At 41.5% G+C, this 24,641-nt stretch overlaps 1 protein-coding gene across 4 annotated transcripts in view; it reads left to right on the top strand.

Annotated features, from left to right (window-relative positions):
• Positions 1-24,641, top strand: part of ST6GALNAC3 (ST6 N-acetylgalactosaminide alpha-2,6-sialyltransferase 3) — a 331,821-nt gene that overhangs the window by 233,671 nt on the left and 73,509 nt on the right. Inside the window, exon 4 of one of the 4 annotated variants that reach the window (XM_050961904.1) lies at positions 13,042-13,128. The exons of the other annotated variants lie outside the window; for them this stretch is intronic. Coding sequence (XP_050817861.1) covers positions 13,042-13,096 — 55 coding nt within the window. The 3' untranslated portion in view covers positions 13,097-13,128. Of the gene's footprint in view, positions 1-13,041; positions 13,129-24,641 lie in introns of those variants that run through there. 4 annotated transcript variants of the gene reach the window in all.

Below are 24,641 nucleotides of genomic sequence, written 5' to 3'. Positions count from 1 at the left end.
TTGTTTGGGTTTTGGGGGGTTGGGTTTTTTGTTTTTTGTCTACACACTCTATGAATATATTAGAGAAGGCAGAGATGAAACAGTGTACCTTGCACTTTGAGCAGAAGGTGGTGACATATGTGATGGTTCTTAGTTCCTGAGGGAGTTCATCCCATAGTCTCAGACGAGCTACTAACAGAGCTTTGTCTCCTGCACACATGAGCTCCGCCCTTTTGGTGGATCGTTCCACTGTGCCGGAGGAGCAGAGTTGTTGACCACTGTCTTCATCTCAGAACTTTAGGCTATATTTTAGGCCTGCTGGGTCCAGACCATTCAGCACCTTGAACATAAGGACTGAGACTCTGAACTTGATTTAATATTCGATGGGAAAACAGTGGAGAGACCAGAGGACAGGTTTGATGTGTGTGCAGTGTCCTGGGCTGATGAGGAGAGGCACTGCAGCTTTCTCTTTCTAAGGGCTAATGGCTTCATGCCCAGATATATTGCATTGCTGTAGTCCAGACAAGGGGTGACAAAGGCATGTATAACTGAGGAAACGTCATTGTTCAAAGGATGGGACAGAGTGTCCTAGTCAACCAGAGATGATAGAAATAATTATTTGTGAATGCTGTTATTTGAGAGGTGAGGCATTGTAGTCAATATGTTAGGCGCACAGAGATCAGATGACTTGTTCAAAATCAGACAGTTACTTAATGGCAGATTAAGAAACACATTCCCAGGAGTTCTCACTCCTAATCCCCCCTACTGTGGTCATTAGATAATATTCCTGTTAAAGGAATATTTTCAAGAATTAGGAACTTCCCACCCTGGTTCATACTCCTGATGAACAGAATGCAGAGTGTAGGACTGCTTGTTATTTTTACTAACTGTTAATGTATTGAGTGTAATGAGTGGATAGGACTGGGATTATACATCAAACTATTAGAATGTTAATTTCCCTTGATCCAGACATGCTCAAAGAGGAAGTTTGGATCCAATTCCAAAAGTTAAGACTTGAGTTCATCTTTATTCTCCATTTTTGAAATTTCATCAATAGGCTTGACACATGTTAGACTAAATTCAGAGTGGTATTAGCAGCAGTAGATCAAAAGATCTCAACTGAGTTGCTCCTTGCTTGCATGTATCAGGACTGAGTTTGGCCAACTGCATATGTATTTTCTTCACTGTTATTTTGCAATTCTCCCTGTGGCCGTAATATTGATTTTTGAAAGTGTGGCCATCATTCTAGTAAAATGGAGGCATTAATAATTTGATCTCTATGGGTGGATTATAATAAAAGGCTTTATAAATAATTGCCCACTAATGTGAAAAGTGGAAATATGTTCAGTGTTATATTGCTCATAATGTAATCATTAAAATAACAATTATGTGATAATGAAAGGACTTATTATGCTTTAGTTTATCTTTACATAATGTTAATAGCTAATGAAAACTGAGAAGATTATATCTAATTAAATTTAGCAGCACTACTGCAATACTTGCAAAGAGGTAATCTTTCACAGAAATGGTGGATTCGTGTATACTAGTGAATCTCAAGTCCATTTTTAGATATTCAGAAATGTGAGCACTTTATAATCAAAACTGTAACTGATTTTATTTCTATTAAATGAACTGGAAATGTGTAGCCTTCCTGAACCTTAATTTATTAAGGGTCCTTGAATTTACATTAATGTGAAGTTCTGAATAAAGGAGAACAAGAATCCTGTAGCATCTATTATACTGAACCAATCAGTGAACAAAACAAATTCAAGTAATTTTTCTTAGTCTAGAAGATTACCTCTGATGTGCAAGAGGAATAGAGAAAATAGCCTAGCAGTGTGTGAGTTTATGCGATATATGGTCTCTTTCTGTTGGTGAGAGAAAATGGAATCGAATTAAAATTTAAGGGTTATATGCACCTATTTGCAGAACTATAGTGACTTTGTTTTGGTATTGGTACAACTAGTTATTGTTCAGTTTTTCTCTTGTAAACCCCTAAATCTGTAAACAAGTTCTGCACTTGAAATTTAATTTTTACTTCCATATTCACAGATACATGTTCAATCCTTGAGGGGGCCACTTAGGGATCTGGGGCAAAATCAGTACTTGGTCCTGCTAGTGAAGGCAGGGGGCTGGACTCGATGACCCTTCAGAGTCCCTTCCAGTTCTAGGAGCTGGGTATATCTCCATTATTATTTATTGGGGGGAGGGATAGCTCAGTGGTTTGAGCATTAACCTGCTAAACCCAGGGTTGTGAGTTCAATCTTGAGGGGGCCATTTAGGGACCTGGGGTAAAAATCCATTTGGGGATTGGTCCCCCTTTGAGTAGGGGGTTAGACTAGATAACCTTCTGAGGTCCCTTCCAATTCTATGACTCATATTCCTAAACAAACCTGTTAGAATAGAGTATATATCAGTAATTTATGGTCAGATCATTACTGGAAATTCAGAGTTAAGGTTAAATTTAAAAGAAACTCAAGCATGTTAAAATATGGAAATCACAGTTAGGGCACCCAAACAGCTTTAACTCTGCCCTATAGTGCCCTCATGCAATAATCACTGGTTATGAATAAGACATTTTGGGGTTTGTGATCCCAATCAGAAGAAAATGATTATTAGATGCATTAGATCTCCCCTTTCCTTTTCTCTTCCCCTTCCCTGTGTATCACTACAGGTGACATATTGTGTTTCATACATAACAAAGAGGTTAAAAGTGCAACTCAGCCTTAACTATCGACCAGCAACTGGCACCTACATAATAAATTAGAGATGAAAACGGCATATTAGGTCACCTAATCCACTCCCCTTCAAAAAATAATTTGTCCATATTATTGAAGCTAAATATTAGCCCTTTAGAGCTAGGAGTTTAGACATTTTATTTTGCAGATTTTTGTAGCTTTTTTCCCCACTGATTCTAATGGAAAATGTCTTCAGTTTAACACTATGGAAATTCCATTAGCTATTATAGTCATCTTTGAGATGCAGATGGCCTGTTTCTTTCTTTAATTTTAGCCTCTTAATGATGATCTTTTGTCATTCTTTCTGACTCCTTCTCTTCCCAATGCACATACACACTCAAAAGATCCTTTAGAATTGGGGGAAACTACACACCAAGTAGCCTCTTTCTCTTCTGTGGTTATACAGCAACCTGGCGTCCCTCCAAAGGCCAGAGAAAGAGAGAGAGGAGCCTCTCCAACCCAGAAGAAGAATGAGGAGGGGAGCAGGAACCACCAGCTTCACTCCACATCACATCTCACCACATTCCAAAAGAATAAAAACAAAGATAAGACTGGCAGGAAGTCTTGAGGTTGATTGGGAAGGAAGTAGAAACTGAGGAGAGTGAAGAGGAGGGCAGCTTCTGCCTGGGACTGCTCCTGGGATGTTCCCCATGGAGTTCACAGACTTTAAGGTCAGAAGAGACCATTATGATCATCTAGTCTGACCTCGTGCACAATGCAGGCCACAGAACCTCATGGAGGTTTGGGTTCTTTGATTTCAAATTGCTGTGCTTACTTGCAGGGGTTGTTTTCCACTTTAAGTTCCTGTATGTGAGGTTCTGTGAGAACATAGAATCTTGGTCAGTGAGGTGCAGGACGGCTGACGCCTTCACACTGCTACCCAGCAGCCGTGATAGGTCTATGTGCATTATCATATAAACCCTGAAGCAAGTTCTGGTCCAGCAAGGTCCAGCAAGTTCTGCTGAGACTAGGTCATCCAGGTGTATACTTAGTTGACTTCAACAGCCACTATCCTGACTGGGATCATCTAACAGTGGTCATGATCTCATCCATGATGCAAAGCAGGGATGCCCCTTCCACTCTGCAAGATGGTACCGTGAATACTCTCCTGGTTTGTGTCACTCCTAACCTATATCATGTCTGGTCCTGGAAGACTTTCCACACAGCCAGCACAAATCTTCTACAGTATTATCCACATCGGCTGACAACTCCCAGTCATTAGAACCTTTAAATAACCAAGATAGAACTTCACGAAGAAGTTCACAGATGCTCTAGAAAAAAAATGTCATCTGCAAACCACTATACATCATGCCAGTCAAGCTTTCCTTCGGTTCCGAAGAGGCATCTTCAAAGCCACCTGCATATCCAGACCACACAACCACTGTCACTCTACACAGTGTGCCTTGATGCTGAATGTGCTAAACTGCTCAGTCAGTATGAATCCTCTGATGATCCAGATATTGCTGATCCCTTAACTGAGTCACTGGATGCTGCTAGACAGGCACAATTGGAAGAGACGACTTGGAATCTAGATGTCACTCACTCAAGTCAGAAATGCTGGAATTTAATTTGTTGTTTCAGCACAGCTCAGTAACCATCGGCCTAAGCCAACCACCTGTCACGCCAAACCAAGCTGCCAGCCATCTGTTGAATGTGTCAAAGGCCGCAAATGAGAAGCATGTCAGATGACAAGTCCATGATGAATGGTGTCAGCTCCATCGGAGAAATGACACTTGGCAACTCATGGAGTTGTTCACAGCCACAGTTAGACAAAATTCTGAGTGATATTAGGAGCAGTACTGCTGCTGGCTATGACAACATATCGTTTGTGTTCTCAACACATTTCAGGATTTGTGCTCATAAGCAGCTGGCACAGCTCTTCACAACGAAGAGCGACTTTTGAAGACATGGTGAATGTCAAAAGTCATTGCTGTCTTGAAACCACAGAAAGACCCACATAGTGATGCAAGCTATCGACTGATATCTCTGTTGTCTGTGCCATTCAAAGTGCTGACGCATCTCATTCTTCTGTGCATCTCCCCAGAAATGGAGTCAATTGTCAGAGTCAAGCAAGCAGGCTTTCGGAGAGGATGGAGCACCTGTGATGAAGTGCTAGCTTTGACAACATTAATCAAAAATGGCTTTCTGAAAAACTCGAAGACAAGAGCAGTATTTCTGGACCTGACAGCAGCATATGACACAATCTGGCAAATAGTCTGGCTCTCATTCAAATTATCAAGAGCACTCCCACGGTGGGTAGTCAATGCCACTGACTTTCTCCCCCACAACAGATGTTTCCAAGTGCACATGGGAGACAAAGTTAGTGCCTGGAAAAGGCAAACAAATCAATCTACCCCAAGGTTCTGTGCTGGCACCAACACTTTTCAACCTGTACACAAACGACCTGCAAGTTCACATACACAAATGACATTTACTTAGGCATCCAAACACAGTCACTTCCAGAACTTGAAGATGCCCAAATCCTGTAGTCAGTGCCATTTACAACCAAATATGACCAAATCAGATCTGAGTGTGTTCCATCTTTACAATGCCAGAGCAGACCAAGAACTGATTATCTTTCTCAGTGGACCTGGCTTGAAACACAAATCCTACCCAGTCTACCTCAGAGCAGCCCTAGATAGATCTGGCATATCTTTACCCTCTGAGGAAAACTACAGCTAAGGCGCAGTTGCATAACAACCTGCTAAGCAAATTGGCCAGCACTTCATGGGGAGTAAACATGCAAACTCTCTGATCATCTGGTTTAGCCATCTGTTACTCTTCAGCGGAATACTGTGCTCCAGTCTGGCTCCGTTCGTCTCACATCAAGTTGGTTGAGACACGACTGTATTCAGCCATGCATGCTGTAACTGGGATGATTTGACCCACACCAGTATTGTGGCTCCCTGTGTTAAACAACATCACTCCTCCACACATCTGTTATGAGGATGCTACAGCCAAAATGATTGAGAAGAACACAGCAAGCCCAAGCCTACCACTATACACAGACCTCTTTGACCATCCAAGAGCACACTTGTGGTTGAAGCACCCATTGTGGGCCCATTTACCTTGCCCAGATTTCTCTGTGATGTTTGTGGCATGAAGAGAGGTCTGCAGTTGATGTCAGTAACCAGTCTCTTACAATTGACCTGCGATGTTCCCTCCAATTTTTTCCATCCATGTGCAGAATAAATTTTATTATATGCAACATGGTATGTGCCTATGTGCGCCACCAGTAGAAACAAAACACCTAGCTATAAAAGTTTTAAAAGTTACTATAGAGATAATTACTTCAGCCAGGACAGGTTAGGCATTTTAGAACTCACTACTCAAAGAATTAAATTTAAGTGTAAGAGAAATAAAAATTATGAAATGCATAGACTAGTCAAAACACTAACATAAGACACTTTTGAAAACATAAAATTACAGAGAACATATGTGCATTGCAGGAAGTACCAAGAAGTAACAACAATAATAATACAAGTATGTGTTGGGAGGTGTGTGTGAGACAAAGACTGTGTATGTGTGACAGAGAGAGACAAATAGACTCTGTGTGTGTGCTGGTTGGTGGGGAAAGCTGTGCACTGTCTCTTTAAAACACTCACTGAAAGCTCTCCTGCTCTGGCCTGGGCCCTGTTGTCTCCCCTCACCGGCTCTGTGGAGATGGGGTACATGGGGAGGGGGAGAGAGAAAGAGAGATTGTGTGATCTGGCTGCTGGGGAAATCAGTGCATTCACTGTCTCTTTAAGAAAGGCACTCAGCCACTCACCATTCAGACCTCAGACTGCAGCACCGAGTCCTCCTGAGCCAGGCTGTCCCCTCTGCCCTGCTCTGCAGAAATAGGGTACAGGGGGAGGGCGACACCCTGACATTAGCATCCTCCCCCCCTTGCACAGCCAGCAGGAGGATCCCAGCTCCCAGGAGCAGCTGCAGGACAGAGCAATGTAGGGGGAGGGGCACCCGAACACATGCTGCCGGCTATGTGCGCTCTGCTAACTTGTTGGGTGGCACTTAAATCTCTCCTGCGTGGCCGCCCAAGCACGCAACTTACGGGGAACACAGCTGACCCGACCACGTATGTACCTGGCTTTGATTTGCTACATGGTTCATGGGCCCTTCTGAACAGATTTTGAATGGGCTGGGGTCAACGTACAGCCAGTCTTCACACCTGGGGCCAATGAGATGACCCCAAATGTGGCTGTGGCTAAAGACAGACAGTTTCTCACATCACTGACAACTGCCCTCTGACCAGGTTTGATGATGGTCTGAGGGCTCTGCACTTTGCTGATGAGGCAGTCACAAATTGGCTTGACGAGCTCTGCATCGGGTAAGAAGACATAAGCCCAGTGGAGGCAAACACCACAGGAAGTAGCACTGTGGAAGGTAGGCTTACAGCTTCCCTCAGAGGCTGCCCGGACCAATCAGGGGCTATTTAAGCCCAGGAGGAGTTTCAGGAAGTGTTGGATGCAACAAGGTGGACTCCCCTGCTAGTTATAGTGATGGACGTGCTGCTCGGCTTGCTCTTGGACTCCTGACCCCAGCTCTGACTCCTGGTTCTTGGCCCAGCTCTGACCTTCAGCACTAGTCCTGGCCTCTGACCATCACTGCTCTGAACAATAGGCCTGACCACCCACACATGGTTGTGGCACTATGAGCCAAACGACAGCGGAGGGTTTGTGAGCCAAACCATGCAGGGTTGCGCATCCCTGATCAAAACATAATGACTTTGTCTCTGAGTATTTTGTTGTTGTTTGGAAGTCGGGAGAGCTCAGTAGCTAGCTCAGATGTGTTTGCCAGGAACTCTGAGGTCTGGCTTCCAGCAATCCCTGCAGCTTTTCCACTCTTGTGCCTCTCCCACTTTGTACCGTGTCTGTTCCTTTTGACTCTAGTCACAGTGAGTAATGTTGTCTGTGTCCTTTACCCGCTGATGGCCTCTTCCTTGTTTATATTTCTGTTTTCATGGACCCATTGTCCTGTTTGGTTTGCCATGTTTCTCAGGTTTCTTTTTTTAATCTTTATTTCCTTTTAGATAGAGGCTTTTGTTTTATTGATATTTTCTATATTTTTCTTTTTGATTTCCTTCCCCGTTGTTTGTTTTTAACCCTGCTTTATGTCTGTCTTAACGTCTGCTCACTCTCCTTTCTCTTTGATACATGTTGCCTCTGGTTCACTGACAGTTCTCAGCACACACTCTCTAAAGTGTCTCACAGAGTGGGAGCTGCATTGCAGCTGATGAGGAACATAACAGTGACTGAGTGATTGGGATGGAGCTGCCCTGCTCCGTGCTATCCAAGTTCTTTCATTTGAATCATACGGAACTGGATTCCTCTCAGCGGTTTACACAGGTTGGTCAGAGAGAGCAGGCATGAGAGCCCTGATCTAGAACTGGACGTCTGCAATTACTTGATGGGGGTGGGGGAGAACAAGCAAGAAAGAGAGAGAATTTTGTAGTGGGATGTGGAAGCTGTGATACTGTGAACCAACTTACATTATTTAAAATTGTTTAATCATGGTTGTTAATAGGATGAATTAAGGGAGCAGGGAACTTGAATGTTGATCAGAAGGCAACTGTATGTCCATGCATATTTTTATAATAAAAAAGAAAATGAAAGTTGAGCAAAATTTAAGTTCATTTTGGTCATGCTGCAAAGCCTTAAGCTCTGCCATTTCAAGGCATTTCAAGTACTAAATTTGTGTACCTAATGTTGCCCTCTCCACACTCTGTGTCATTGGTGTGTAGCACTGTAAATGCAGTCACTGAAATGACACTTGGGTATGTCTAAACTGCAAAACATAAACAAAAGCAAAAACCCACAGCAGCAAGTCTTTGAGCCTGGGTCAAATGACTCAGTCTCACAAGGCTTATACTATGGGGCTAAAAAGAGCAGTGTAGACATTCCTGCTTGGGCTGGAGCGAAGGCTCTGAGGTCCATTATTCATTCCCCTGGCCCAGCAAGCTGTGTGTACCATTTACAGCCTAAACTCAAACATGCAGGTTCTAAGGTAGCTGTAGAAGGCAGGAAGGGAAATGCAGCCTAGATGGAGCTACTAGAAGGTGAGTGCATAACTGATTGGAAAACTGTTCCCAGAGAGTAAGTATCAGCGGTTCACAGTCATGCTGGAAAGGCATGATGAGTGGAGTCCTCCAGGGATCAGTTCTGGGTCTCGTTCTGTTGAATATCTTCATCATTTATTTAGATGATGGCATAGAGAGTACACTTATAAAGTTTGCAGATGATACCAAGCTGAGAGGGGTTGCAAGTGCTTTGGAGGATAGGATTATAATTCAAAATGATCTGAACAAACTGGAGAAATGTTCTGAAGTAGATAGGAAGAAATTCAATAAGGACAAATGCAAAGTACTCCACTTAGGAAGGAACAATCAGTTGCACACATACAAAATGGGAAATGACTGCCTAGGAAGGTGTAGTGCGGAAAGTGATCTGAAGGTCATAGTGGACCACAGGCTAAATATGAGTCAACAGTGTAACACTGTTGCAAAAAAAGGGAACATCATTCTGGGATGTATTAGCAGGAACGTTGTAAGCAAGACACAAGAAATAATTCTTCTGCTATACTCCACGCTGATTAGGCCTCAGCTGGAGTATTGTGTCCAGTTCTGGGCATCACGTTTCAGGAAGGATGTGGACAAATTGGAGAAAGTCCAGAGAAGAGCAACAAAAATGATTAAAGGTCTAGAAAACATGACCTATGAAGGAAGACTGAAAAAAATCAGTTTGTTTAGTCTGGAAAAGAGAAGACTGAAAGGGGACATAACAATTTTCAAGTACATAAAAGGTGTTACAAGGAGCAGGGAGAAAAAATGTTCTTCTTAACCTCAGGATGGATCAAGAAGCAATAGGCTTAAACTGCAGCAAGGGAGGTTTAGGTTGGACATTAGGAAAAAGTTCCTGTCAGGGTGGTTAAGCACTGGAATAAATTACCTAGGGAGGTTGTGGAATCTCCATCATTGTCTAACATGCTCTTAAAAATCTCCAAACAGCTGTCAGGGATGGTCCAGATAATACCTAGTCTTGCTATTAGTGCAGGGGACTGGACCAGATGACCTTTCAAGTTCTATGATTCCTAAATTTCAGATTGGGAAGAGCAGCACTCTAGACTGTCAAAAATTATAAGGCCTAATAGGAAAAGCTCCAAAACTAAGATTAAATACTCTCTTGGGTTAGTGTGTGTGACTATGGGTTAGTGTGTGTGACTATGAACATCTATTTAATCCAATGATTTTTGCCGCCTCTGGGATATTTTACTGCAAAGCATTTTGGATGCATCAGACAATCCAAAGTACATCACCCATATCCGAGTGAGGTGAGCTATCATGGGTACATCACAAGTTTGCTCAGATATCTGGATTCCGGGTCACATTTTGGTTCCAGTCTTAAAACCTGAATGGTCTGGGAACCGGTTGTTGGCGTTGAGCTGGAACACTTTTGCTGTCAGTTTCTAGTTCAATAGAGGGCACTCTCTTGTGTTCCATAGAGCCTGATGTTGGCAGTGAATCTTCACTTTAGGGCATGAAGCAAGTCAAATTGGGTTTGTCTGGCTTTTTTTTTTTAATGCTTCTGAATTATGACAGTTTGAGGACAAACAGTTTGTGGCAGTGGATTTTAGGCTGCCCTTCAAATATAATTTATTTGGTTTTAATTTTTGCAACACTGCCCAACTGCTAAGAGAATTAATGTTTGAGTAAAGTCTGAATAATTGATGATAGCTTTATTAATCAGGTGTCTTCGGCATAGCTGAAAGTGATCTGATGGCATAGCCTCTAGCAATGGGGTGGGGGGAGGATTTCCTTGTGATTATTATCGTTATAATACACCATAACTGAAAGGTTACAAAATCGATACTTTTAAAAATTAATGTAGCATGAGTGAGTGGGCTCTATCGTATTCAAATATTTCACTGGTACTTGGGGGGAAATGGTTTGTTTTACTTCCGGGCAGAAAACTGCTGATTTTCTAACAATCATATTAGAGAACACAGTCCCAGAACAGACCTTTACCCTTATGCTTAACCCTTTCCTGATGCATTCGGAGAGTTCAGAAACAAAAGAAAGTTGCATTCATTACTGAGATAGTCTCGGGAAAATCTGTTTGGCCAAGCAATTTTGCATGAAGCCAATGGGAAAATATTTGACTGCAAAGAGCATAAACTCTTTCCATCAATATGCAATTTTCTGGATCAATTTATCCAAGTGATTATTAAGAAATTAGTAAATCCGTGGTGCTTTACATCTTCAAAGTGCTGCAAAAGCATTAACTAGTTAAACAAGTAAGTCTATTTTAAAGAGACCCAATGCAAGTTATAAGTCAGTTTAAAGTGCAATGTATTGAAACCAGCAGGAAACCTCAAGATAGCAGTCATACAGCTTCATCCACCCCACACAGGAAAGTGGAAACCACAAATTTAAAATTATGTAATTTCCTCTAAATTGTTCCCTGAAGACTGATTGGCCTGCATATCCTTGTGGAAAAGCTAGGCGTTCCATACCCCTTGTCCCACTCACCCCACCAATCTCAGCACTCCAGTGTCTCCATTTAAAGTCATCCCTATAGTGGGAAATAGTTTGTGCAAAAATGTGTTGAAATGTTTTTGCCAAAATGTTGGAGTTCAGGAAACTCAAAAGCAAGTCAGTTTGACTGAGGGACTCTTTTTATGACAATGATTTCACCCAGCTCCAGAAAAGACTCTACTATGTAAGTTGCTTAAAATTTTCTAGCCTTAATTTGGATGCATCTCCTCAGGTACTCAGAATGACCTCATTAATGCCCTTATTAACTTAAACCCACTGTGCCTCACTTTTTACTATTACCATGTAGTGCAAATAGCTGTTTTACCTTGTAAGCATTTAAAAATGTACCATAAGGGCCACATAGAGGCAGTCAAGTTTTGCCCTGCGTTGGGGGGGTGTAGCAGAGCACTGTACTACCCCAATGAGAGCACAAGCTGGTGTTGAATTTCCCTGAAGCACAATGCCTCCTGGAGCCACACGGTGCACAGGGGAGCGTACCTGCTTCACCATGCTCCAAGAGTGCAGCATGTCCTCCATTCTGGGCAATGCTGAGTGTGTGGGCATGGACCCTCTTCCTCCCTGCCCCGCTGGGGTATAATTTCTACCACAGGAGGTCTCGCAGCTCCTGTGATTTGCTATCAAAGGCTGTGCTCAGCTTTGCAATCAATAGGGTTGCAAGCAACCTAATTGCCCTGAAGAGCCTAGCTTGCCCTGGATTTTCCAGACCACATCCTTCCTCCCCAGTACAAGATTAAAAGCCTCCCCACCCTGTCTTGAAAAAGCAATGGGCCTTGCAAATTGGACATTGGAGTTTCCAGCGGGGTTTTCTCCTCTGAAGAGGCCCAATATTATTTTTGTTATCAATTCCCATTTGTAAGTCAGGTGTTTATCTCTTATATTATCCAACAATGTCTTCAGTCTTTCAGGGAGTTTGCCTTTAGATATAAATAATATAAAATATAGAGTAAATTTATAATCTGTATTCCCCTTGTCTTCCGGCTCCATTCTTATGTCAAAAAGGTGACAAATCTCTGCTGGCTGTTATGCAATGCTTGCCTCTACACCAGAGCTTCAGAAATAGATTGCCTTACTGTGTCTTCAGTTTTTTAACCTGGGCTAGAAGTCAGGAAAATAGGTTAATAGCTTTCCAGGTCCTGTCTTTCCTTTCATAGTATTCTTCCTCTAATTAGATTCTAACATTATTTAGGACTTTCATCAGGCTTTTCATCCATGGACTTTAAAGCACATGCAAAGGTGGATCAGTGTGATCATCCGCATCCTACAGATAGTAAAACTTAAGCACAGAGATATTAACCAAGTTGTCCAAGGTCAAACAGCAAGTCAATGGCAGAGTCAGCAATGCATCCCAAAACTAAGATTTGCAAATATAGGAACTTAAAGTTAGACTTCTATATACATAAATAAATGGCCAGATTTTCAAAAGCGCTGAACATTCCACAGCTCCTGTTAAATATACCAAATTGACTACATTTGTAAAATTTGAAATATATTCTATAGACTCCATAATATGTAATAAGCCCAATACTGCATTCCTTGCCCACCCAAACTCACACTGAACATAGTGAGAGTTTTGGGAGGGCAAGGGATGGACGATCAGGCCAATTAAAAAGTACGTTTTTATAAACAGTGAACAGGGAACTCTCTACCAGTTCGTTGGAGATCACACATATTCTAAATAACTGGTGACTCTAAACAGCTCTTGCTTCTCTATTTCAATGCCAAAATAGACTTTTTATAATCAGTTCCACCTTTTTGCCTACCTACTTGTTTCAGGCTCATGGTTTTCAGGGAAGAAACCTACCCTAGGATTTGCAGAGAAAACTTATAAAGAAAAGTCAAAGTAGCATGGCTGTATCCCAGGTGTTGCATTTCTGCAGGTTTCCAGTAATCAGTGTTGCCTATCCAAGAAAATTGGATACATCAACTGCTACATCATTCCTCATTTGCATTAGAAATTGCTCTAAGCAGTAACAAGATTATCTCGAAAAAGTGGCAGCATTTTATCACACAGGTATGTGATTTAATATACAGCGGTACCTATTTGAAACCACGCTTACTTTTCTTTAGCTCATCATAAAAATCATTCTGAATGGAAGCATTTAAGGTGGTGATGATTCAGATTAATTCCTTTAGAATAACATGACTGGAATCAGATACCATATTTCTCTTTTCATTAGGCATTTTTGATGGATGAGGTAAGAAAATACAAGCTGTTGTAAGTGATCTTATAGCATGAGATGAGTGAAAGTAACTGAAAAAAGCCTGGTGAAGATGGTTCACAACTGTGTTGCTATTCCGTTGTTGCTCCACATACAATGATAGCAAACTCAATGAAAACAGACATATAGCTATTCTGTTAAATCAGCATTCTAACAGTAGCAAAATTGGGTTATTAGAACTGGTTCTCAACTACAACATTTTAATAGGCTCTAGATTTCAAATTACACACCCCACACCAAATGTATCAATTTATATAGAGTTGCTAGATTGGAAAAATGGATTTAGACCAGGTTCCTTCCCCCCTGTATATTTTTGGTATTTAATTGTTTATGTGTAGTAGTGAATGTAGTCTCTAGGTTTTGCCAGTTCTTTATTCTCCATTGTATTTATCAGCAGTACTGCTACTTATAGATGGTAGAAAAGGCACAAACATAAGAGGTTAACATTTTCAGAAGCGCTTAAGTCTTTTCTGAAAATGAGACTTAAGCTTAAAGTCACTTAAGCATTTTTGAAATTTTTCCCCATGATATATATATAGATAGTAGTAATTTTAAGGCTAATCTCCAATGGCTTTTTTGCTTGGAAGTGCAGAGAACTTCCACCAAAAGCCACTGGGTCTGCCTGAAACTATTGCTAATGTTTTTAATAAATGTGATTATGGTACCTCTCTGTAGTGCAGGTAACACAGTTTTGTAAAACTCCAGTGGGTAAACATAAAACGGATATAGCAGGGACACAGGGATAATGCAAGCCCTGTTAATGTGCCTTCCCTTGACCACAGCTGGAAGTGTTGCATTCTGATACCATGGTGATGGGTGAACTAAAGTACCTCATGGTGGGACTCACAAGGGGGACTTTTGCCATGACTACCTCTTAGGCACCTTGCTGCCTAGAGGAATTCACGGCTTCAGTTAGGCACCTCCATTCCCTATACAATGCATGGAGCAAGTTAGGTGCCTAAGAATGGGACCACAAAAGCCAGAGTGCTGAGCAAGGAGCTGCCTAACCTAACCAATAAGAAATGCTGAGCAGAAAGGTGTGGCTTAAGCCCCACCCTTCAAGGGGAATTAGGTGCTTCAGCCCTGATCTACACTTAAAATTTATATCAATCTAACTAGATCACTCAGGGGTGTGAAAAATTCATACCCCCGAGTACCATAGTTACGATAACCTAATCCGTAGTGTTTGAAATTTTCTTCTGTCGACCTAGGTGCCATCACTTGGAGAGGTGGATTATCTACGGCAGTGGAAAAACCCCTTCTGTCAGTGTGGGAACCATCTATGTGACAGTACTGTGAAGGCACAGCTGCAGCTCTGCTGTTGTAGAGCCTGTAGTGAAGACATATCCTAAGTCTGGGACCAAGGGATCCACCTTTTCCCACTCGGAATTCACAGCTGTGAACACTCTCCTAGAGTACGGCACATAAAGCAGGTCATTACTTTTGCAAGAAAAATGATGGAGGTGGTGCCTCCTTCTCCCCTCCCCTGCCCATCACTAGCCTCGTAATTAGAGCGCTCATTCAGAATGGGGAAGGCTTATGTGGGAGTTAGGCTTCAAGCCAATCTCAGGGTTTAGGCAGCTCTGCACATGTCTAAGCACTTTGGAGATTTTAACCACGGGATTTGCGGTGGCAGCTGTGCAGGGGTTTTGTGAATATCAGTGGCACCTAATTTTTGGACTTGGGTGCCTGAAGTGGCAGTTAAGCACCTAAATCCCTTTGTGAATCCTGCCCTCAATCTCCATGCCCTTTCTTTCCTTTGTTTCTCTGATCAGGCTACCAAAAAAGGTATTATCCGTGGGATGATAGTTTTGTGACATGGACACACTGTCTGCTAGAAACCACCCATTTATCTCACATGGACTATAGAACTGCCATCCAGTGGTGGTAACTTTCAGTGTACACTTGTATTAGATTTCTGATCAACTTTGAAGAGCTATGTCTTTCTCTTTAAACATCTTATTTTAAAGTAGCTTGATTCATTTTAGTAGTCATGAAAGTGATGGACTAATAGCACTGACTAAATCAGGTATATTCTGGGAAAGGAGTGGGTGAGCTAACCTTTACAGTTCTATCAGTTTGCATCAGAAGTGTTCTACCATAACCCTGCTGTTCTGGACTTTGACTTCTCTCCTGAGCAAAGACTGCTGAGCAGAATAAATTAAACAATACTTTTATTATGTGAATGAACCATCGCTAGGGATTGCTGAAACTGTCAAATTACAGTATTTCATTTAGTCTAGATTTGACTGACAGTCTCCCCAGGTAAAGGGCTAGTTTAAGTGCTTATATATTTAAACATTTCAGGTAAAATATACAGTAGCAATGTGTACAAATCACTAAATAATTTAAAAAGTGAAGACTGCAAAACATAACCCACAAAATGTGATATGCAAAAGCAATGAAGTGAAGAGAGCAGGGAGGGAAACCAATGAGCCAATCCTATTGGTTTCAAATTTAAGGTTTACATGAAAGTAGTATCTGAAGTGTTTAATATGCAATCATTGATTCTTCTAGTTCCTGGGGGAGCATTTGCTGTTTTCAGTACAATTTTACATCAAATTGTCTTACAACTTCACAATTTAAAAAGTCATATCAGTCTAGCACTGAACAGGTCTAGAGGTTGCAGGCTTAGAGCAAATGTTTAGTCTTTTTTCAGTTAAAACTTTCTCACAGGTTACATGCAAATTTGCCTGGCCAGTAGACTTTCCTTAGGTATTCCATGCAATGAATAAAATGTTCCCATTTCCTTGGCTTGTTTCTGAAAACAGCAGAAGAGGGTAAATCATAATGGTACAGATTTGTTGTAGCAGTCTTAAGTTTGTGCTCTCTAATGTGATTGATGGAAAATCAGCTGTTATCTGATGGAAAATAGAACAACTTATTTTTCATTGCAATTTAAGTAAACATTAAAAATCTCAGAATTCTACAGGGGCCATTAGCTTAAACATCAGTGCAAAGCATTTTTATGATCCTTTGTATGAAGGATGATATATAAAAATTGCAACCAATCAAATATTTTTCTGGTTATGAATTATAAAAATACTGGCCTCAGAGAAACAATTTTTTACCTTTTTTAGTGGCCAGAACATTAAGCGTCAGCTTTATGTAAGACTTCTGCTATAACTAAAGAACTGGTTGGATCTATAACAACTGCTTTGTTAAATTCACTGTTATAAACCATCTTTTACTCAAGAGAGACATTTGGGCAGGAATATCTCAATGAACTGCCATTGCTATTACCATGACTGCATACTCACAGCCATCAATGTTTAAAACACTGACAAAGTGTATAAATGCAACATAGACCATAAGACATGGAGTTTTTAATGGTGAGCAACTCTGAATGAAACATTGTACAATCTGTAGCATTGGTGTGGTTGCTTTGATATTAGTGCTACACAACACAGGCATAAAAATATTAGCCCGTTGATGTCATAGGTTGTGGTTTCTTGACACAGCGCTAATGCAAAATGCATTAGCACTTGAAAGCAAGAGCTCCAAACCCACTGAGTACCCAGGGCTTGAATTAAATGTGGTTAAGAGACTAGGGTAGCGTAGTATCTTATTTTAAATATAAAATATAGATACACTCAGAGAAAACTACATTAAAATAACATCAAGGTCAAGACATAAAACCACCAGTGCAAATCCATTCTAAATTTAGGCTGCCATAGCAACTTAAATTGGCCACTTATTATCTACTGGCTCACCACTGCAAAATGTAGTTTCTGACCGGTTTGTGTGTCATTGTTTAGCATATTATTGTATATAACCCAAGTTTCTTTGCCAATTGTGTGTCGGAGAGGCATTATTTTTCATACTACTAGAAGACTACGTTCTTCTATTATGCCATGTTAGCCCTTGTCTGGTCAGCCATTGACTCATGTGGATGAATAATTTTTGGTGACTTGCAATGATATAAAACTGGATTTTCAACTGAATGGCACACTACACCAGTGGAGAAAATAATGTAAAGAAAGTGCTGTACAAAATAGGAATATCATCCCATAGAAGGTTGCCCAAATGGCTAGATAATTTGTTCCCATTATGGTGATGATTACATGTGAACCTCCATGGAATTAATCACAGTGAATAATATCAAGAGGAGTTTTTTAAATGTTTATGCAAAATTCCCACAAATGTGATGTCTAAGGTTACTAAAGTTCAGTAATTGGTTACTGGGATCTAGAAAAAGCTTTTGACATGGTATAGTAAGATTATTGTTGTATATGAGGGCACATTGGGACAGATATGGTATAAGAAATTTTGTTGAGAAATGGATGAAACTGCATTTCACTATTTGTGTGGCAGATGAAGTCACCTGGCGTTCTAGCTAACATATAGCCACTGCTGGCTGAGCATTCAACTCACAACTCTAGAATTGACTTCCCCCACACTGGTCTGATATCACCTGACTTGGTCAGCTTTTTAGGACCAGATGCAAGGCCCAGCTCTTTCACTGAGCTCTCACTGGTGGCAGTTGTGGGGCTGCTCAGAGGTGTGGTGGTGCTGTGTGTTTGTTTCCGGGAACGTTGTTTTCTTTTCAGCTAGTTGTTTTGACTAATGTTCCTGTGCTCTCAGATGTGTGTGTTGCTCGCTTGAAAAATCAAACTAATGTTCACTCTTGTTATGCTATAAGATCAGCTGTTCAGCAACTGAAAGGAGCTAGACCGGGCTGAACCTTTCCCTCAGTGCTGTTGGTTCTGTTCTTGGAAATGCTGTCTGCTGAACCTACAGAACCCCAGCAGGTTAAGCTAGAGTATTGGTACAGAAACATTTGGATGGGTGGGCAAAGCTGTGTTAGTATATAGAGCATTATATGTGATAACATTATATCCTTCAAAGTTGGGGGGGTGGGGGGAGTGGAGCATATAGACCTATGGAAGTTGGGGGGTAAACTGAGGTCTGGGAGGTCAGCTGTCCCTTTATGCCATAGCAAACAATGCCAGTTTGCTGAGGTTAAGAGTCTGCAGTGACTCAGCTGGAGATGTGTTATGATATGTGTTACATGTTAAGTATTACATTCAGACTCTAGTTTGAATGCAGCTAACGCTGGAAAGGGTGAAATAACTGCTCACTACATTGCTCCCCATGCAGCAGCTGAGCACAGACCCTGCAGTCCCCCAAGTAGAGCATTATGTTAGCACCCTAGGGGCTACTAGTTACCTCAGTGGTGTAGCAGGTGCTTGAATCATGGTCCTGCTCTCCCCTCCATACCAGCCAACAGTGCGGCTTCACGGGCACTTCCACATTTCCTGTGGAAGCTCACAGTGGTATTGTGCCACAACTGAACTCATAGGATCACACACTCTGATCCAATAAGGCAGTTTTGTGCTGCTACAGCTAGGCAAACCTGCTCTAAAGATCATTTACCTGGCACCTGGAGGATCATCTCAGCATAGGGATATTCACGGGTGTCACAGCCACTATGGTGTGGTGCCTGGAGACTGTGCAGGGTGCGAGTGCAAGAGAATGGGGACGTGGCTAGGTCACCCTGGCATTCTCAGGCTGCCAGAATGCCTCGAGTCCACAGGCAGCCAGAGCGACACTGAGCTCAGATCTACCCCAGACTAGAGGAGCACAAAGGTGCACCTCCCCACCTGAGCAGAACTGAGCATTCCTCAGTGGCAGCTCAGGATCTGGGTCAGAACGTTTTGCTAGTTCTTCTCTGAGTGGAGGAAACATTGCTTTAAATTAACTTTTATAATAATTAAATTCGTTCCAGCTGGCTTTGAGGATGAGGAGTGGGGTCTCTCTCTTACTTCTCTGAAACATTATATGCATTCTTGCCAAACTGCTTTACGGTAGAATAGGTAGAGGCAGAGGCAGATTCTAAATGCAGAGATTTGGAATTGTGTGTTCACTGGTCTTTTCCACAGAGACTGCCATGGCCTCATAGATCTGGCTGCTGTCTAAAGAAATTAAGTCCAACTATATTTTGTGTAAAGACGCACACTATAAGCATGGCCAGAAATGCTGATATAGGATACGCAGAAATTTGTGTTGATCTGTACCTTTTTTCTATTGTCAGTAAAAATAGGATTCTTCCTGATTATATGGGGAATGCATTTTCACACAGCAGAGAGCAGGGAATATGTTTCCACCTTGCTCTCATTGATCTGGGACACTAGATGTCTTTTGAACAGGCCCAGAATAACATGTTGTCATCTCCAAATCACTTTTATGTCTGTATTTATTGTAGGTGTGTGATCAAAAGCACCTCTGTATTCACACTAGATGCACTATTGTTATAATCCCTGTGCAAAATATGCCTGGCGAGATATCATTTAAAAACTAATAACACACTGATTATTAATATTCTTGTGTAATGTATGGACAAAATGAATATTAAGCATTATGAACATAAGCTGTAATTATGACTAATACGTGTTTACCAGACAAGTCTGGGAATGGGGTACACCGATTTCCCAAAGACAAAGGACAAGGTGACACCTCTAGCCAGGTGTCATCAAAGATGATGCACAATCATTAAGGCTACGTTTATGTCACGGGTATTTTTAGTAAAAGTCATGGACAGGTCACGAGCAGTAAACAAAAATACACCTGTCCATGACTTGTACTATATAACCCTGACTAAATCTTCGGTGCTCTGGAGCAGAGGGCGGCCTGGGGTCACCAAGGGGATGCTCTGGGGCAGGCAGGAGGCAGGGCAGTGGTGTGTGGCCCGGGACCCCCGCTGCTCCTGTGGGGAGGGACCCAGTGGCCTGAGACTGCTCCAGCAGCGGCCGCAGCTGGCCCAGGGACCGACTAAGCAGTCTTCAGGTCAGCTGCACCAGCCTGCTGCAGAAGTCACGGAATCCATGACCTCCATGACAGACTCGCAGCCTTAGCAATCACCTGTCAAGTGGCTGTTCTTTGGCAACAAAGTGGAGGCAGAACCAGGTGGATCTGCATTTTAGCAAATAACAACATGGAACCTTTTACCATGAGACTCCATGTCTCCGTCCTCACCACTGGAGTTAACTTTATGTAGGGGTAATCTTCAGGAAAATGCTTTTGAGAGGAAGACTGCTATGAAAGTGAAGGGCAAAAACACCCCAGGTTGTCTCTTTTTCTCTCTCGTTCACTTAAGACGACAAAGGAGCCAGCCTTTGACTTTGGAAGGGTTTCTGATCTTATAATTCGATCATCCCTGTTGCTGGGAACATGTGGTAAGGATTTGACCTTGAACCAAGACTAGCTTTTAAAGTTTTAGCTGCTAGGAAGCATTTTATCTTTCTTTATATTTCTGACTTTAGTACCTTAAACTTGTACTCACTTAAAACCTATCTCTTGTAGTTAAATAAACTTTTTATTTTTAATCTAAATGAATCCAGCGTTGAGTTTAAACTGAACTGTGGTAACTCCAGTTAAAATAGAAGACTGTTGAATATTGACCCTTTACAGGGGCAGCAGACCTTATAATATGTGAACTGAACAGGAGAGGGCTGGATAGTGCAAAACAGACATTTGGGGAAAATTCGGGACTGGGAGTATGTTGGGGTCACCCTGCAGGTAGTAACCAAGGCTGCTGGAAGGCAGAGTGTGACTGGAGTATTATTGACAGGCTGCTGGGGTAGAGTTGCTGGACCAGGGCTATAGCTATACACAGACACTCAGGGTTTGACTTGCAGGCTGTTAGGCTGTTTGCACATGGCTCTGGTTGGGAGCTAAAACAGCAAAGCATTTTGAGGCACTCAAGGTTGTGGGGCAGACAGTAACACAACCACTCTCTGGTCTGGACTGCACCCCGGAATGTGACATCATGACTAGTAACTCTTTACCCAGTGACATAATCCTAGTGGAACTAATACATATTTGCCCTCTTTCTATGAGAAAGATGAATCTAATTTTATGGAAGAGAAGGGTTGGGAAATCTGCTGGGAAATTAGATGGCATTACTTGATATCATTCACTACATTTGTTTATAACAAATCTTAATGAGTTGACTTAATCTTGATGGGCTTTTTTTTCTTTTAAATGAAATTTAGATGCAAGATTTAACATTACTATGAACCCACAATCAAATGCAGCCACCTCTGCAATGAAACAATGAAGGTGTTTAACAGCACACAAGTATTTAAGAATGAAAGTGAAGAAAAATCGTATTATTGAATCTTCAGGGAAAGCATAGAGCTGAAGGGTGTAGTTAAACAGCTGGTTGAAAACTGGGGATTTTTTTCATGAACTTTTTTTATGATAAGTTAGTCCCTGTTTTTTACTGAAAATTTTTCAGTTTTTTTTTTGGGGGGTGGCCATCTCTAGTAATTACTCAAACTTGAACTGGGTCAGCAAACTGGGACTAACATCTCTACTCTTGCAAGAAGCCCTTGACTTCTTTAATGGCCCCAAGATGGCAAAATCTAGATTTTACAGGAGATACCTCCAAAAGACAGCAGGCCTGATTCTTCTTTAACTTATACCAGTGCTATGCTGATGTAATCTGATTGACTTCGTTGGAGTTACTGCTGACTTACACCAGGTTAATGAAGTGAGGGTAGATTCAGCCACAGAACCTCTAATAGCACAGGGTCCCAGTGCTGAGATTCTGACCCAGATGGTAGAATGCCACCTACTGAATTATTATCAGCGCCATTTCTTGTAAACTCTGGGAATGGAGAAGTAAGAAAGAGGCTGACTGGCTGTTGATGAATGCTCTGTCTGTGTGGAGATTATTTGAAAGCTCCAGTTAAGCCTTTTATATATCGAGAGCAAGAGAGGAGTATTGTAAAGATCACTTTGCCAAAATAAAAAATAGAAAGATCCAAGGGATAGCTGCTCTATTACAAATGTCAACCACACAATTAGGAGACAGTGTGTACAAAATAGGAAATGTTCTATCAAGCTCAGCAAGTTGTTTATCAGTGATAGCAGTAGACACATTCATTATAATGCCCCCTGAGATATGTGCACACAAAACCCTCTCTGCTTAAGTTAGGGTACTAAACTTAAATATTATATGCCAATTCACATAAACTATTACTACAAAATTGATACACATTCAATCAGTACTAACATTTATACTGACTGAAAGATAAGGGGGAGACTGTCGGTTTTCAGAAATTGAAAAAGGCGGCAGTATCTTCATATCGTTGATTAAATGTGTGAAACTAACTAAGAAAATAATCTGTGAAGAAAGATGATGTGATACGGTCATGTTGTGTCATCAATTTGTATTAAATCCCGAGGGAGCAAGAGACTTTGAAGATTTGCTTTTCATTATTGTATGAATTAATGCTCAGCAACTGAACTGAAAGAGGTTTGCATAAGAGTTAGTATTCTTGCTAACCATTTGGAATTTTATTCTATACAGAGAACTTAGATTTTGGAGTGATTATATGAAAGACTTTCTTCTCTGAAGCAAGACTATAATGCTAGAGTTATCCCTTCTTACTGGGTCTTTAGATTAGGTGGGATTCTTACATATTGCTTACTTTATCTAAATTTATCATCTAAAATTATTTTCAAATTGACAAATTGAATTAATCCTATATTAAATGCAAGAAACTGTTGATGCAATATTATAGTTGAGACTTCAATTGCCTATAAAGTTGTAGGTCATACAGCAAGTGTACGTATGCCAAAGATGGCTCACTTTCAAGTATTATTTATTTCCGTTTATAAAAGCACACTCATCCAGTTCACTAGGCATATACACGGTTAATTACTTACAAAAATACAAGCCGACCCCATGTCACCAACAAGACCCTCTGAATCCAGAAACTTTCAAACTTCTCAACTCATGTCTGCCACATACTCTCCCCCACCCCGCCCCCACACACACAACTTATCCCACTCAACCCATCCCCTTGGAAAAAAATCATATGTAAATAGATGGACTTTGCAGCGTGCTCTGAACATACCACGCTCACCCCTTGTTACATTAAAGTGGGGGAGTTTGTACACAGGGCCTTGTACTTTCTCCCACCATTTTCCAGATGAATTCACCTAGTCCCAAAGTGTAGTGATGTGGTTGGATGTGAGCTCTTTGAGATAATACGGTCAGCAAACATCAGATGCTATAGGAGAGTGTCTACTCAGAACTGGCAAATGCCCTCATCATCAAGTCCCCACTGATGCATACCAGGGAGCGGCTACTCGGAATCCAACATGCATTCAGGGCCTGATGATTGAGTTGTCAATGGAAGGTGTTGGTTTTGCCAACCTCAAGCATTCAAAAACCAAGAGTCAGCCCCACTCCCCCAAATTCATAAGATAGGAGTAAAGATGAGATTTTAAAATATTACATTTGAGGTGTTTTAATTTGCCTTCTGGTTTTTGAGCCTTTAGGGTTGATATTTTCCAGTTTTTCTGTGAAAGCATGAGGGCTAGAAAATCTCTTTTGTTTTAGTGAAAGCTGAGGTCCTCAGATAATAGATGACTGCAGGAGCTAGGGCTTTAAGAATAACACCAAACATTGCAAAACTCACGATAAAATCATGAGTGTTAACAACACTGGAGTTTTGTCATTGACGTCAAAGGACTTTGGATGAGGCCAGCAAGCAGTAAGTGAAGTCATGCTGCAGTAAAGATAGTGAGTGAGTGTGGAGGCAGAGCTATCCTATCATTTTGTGGTAGTATTATAGAGGGCTTTCCTATACTATACAGCATCGAAAAACCTGGAAAATGCACCTCAATTTTTTCACATCAAACTCCCAGTGTTGATTAACAATGTTTTGTCTGGCTCTCATGCTATTTTTGGGTTGGGAGTCAAAGGAGGCAGATGCGTTAGGATTTCTTTTGCCAGTTCTAGGAATTCCCAAGAGAGGAGAAGCTGAAATGGGTCAGAGGTTGGGTTCTTCAGGGATCAGTTCGGTGTTCAGCTCCCCACAACCTCCAGATGTGATTTTGCTAATAAACTTGATTCCTTCAAAACTCTTCACGCTCCAAAGCTGGCATTCCCCACATTTCAACTGTAGCCTCTTGGACTGTTTTCTTGTGGCATGCAGCCAGCATCACTTCTTATGTGTCTGAGGAAGGGGTTTCAAAGGCAGTATAGAAAACCAAAGCACTTCAGTCTGAACAGTGCGAACGTCCTCCAAAAATGTTCTTTTAATAACTCTAGCAGCACTATTCTCCCTCCCCTGCCCACGCCAGTTACCAGGGACAATAGCAATTGATGAATTTATTAACAGAGCTCAGCCTACAGTA

The sequence above is a fragment of the Gopherus flavomarginatus genome, chromosome 7 (genome assembly GCF_025201925.1).
Source record: "Gopherus flavomarginatus isolate rGopFla2 chromosome 7, rGopFla2.mat.asm, whole genome shotgun sequence".
NCBI classification, from domain to species: Eukaryota; Metazoa; Chordata; order Testudines; family Testudinidae; genus Gopherus; species Gopherus flavomarginatus.
Note: the sequence above shows the minus strand (reverse complement) of the source record. Positions and strands in the feature narration are given on the sequence as shown.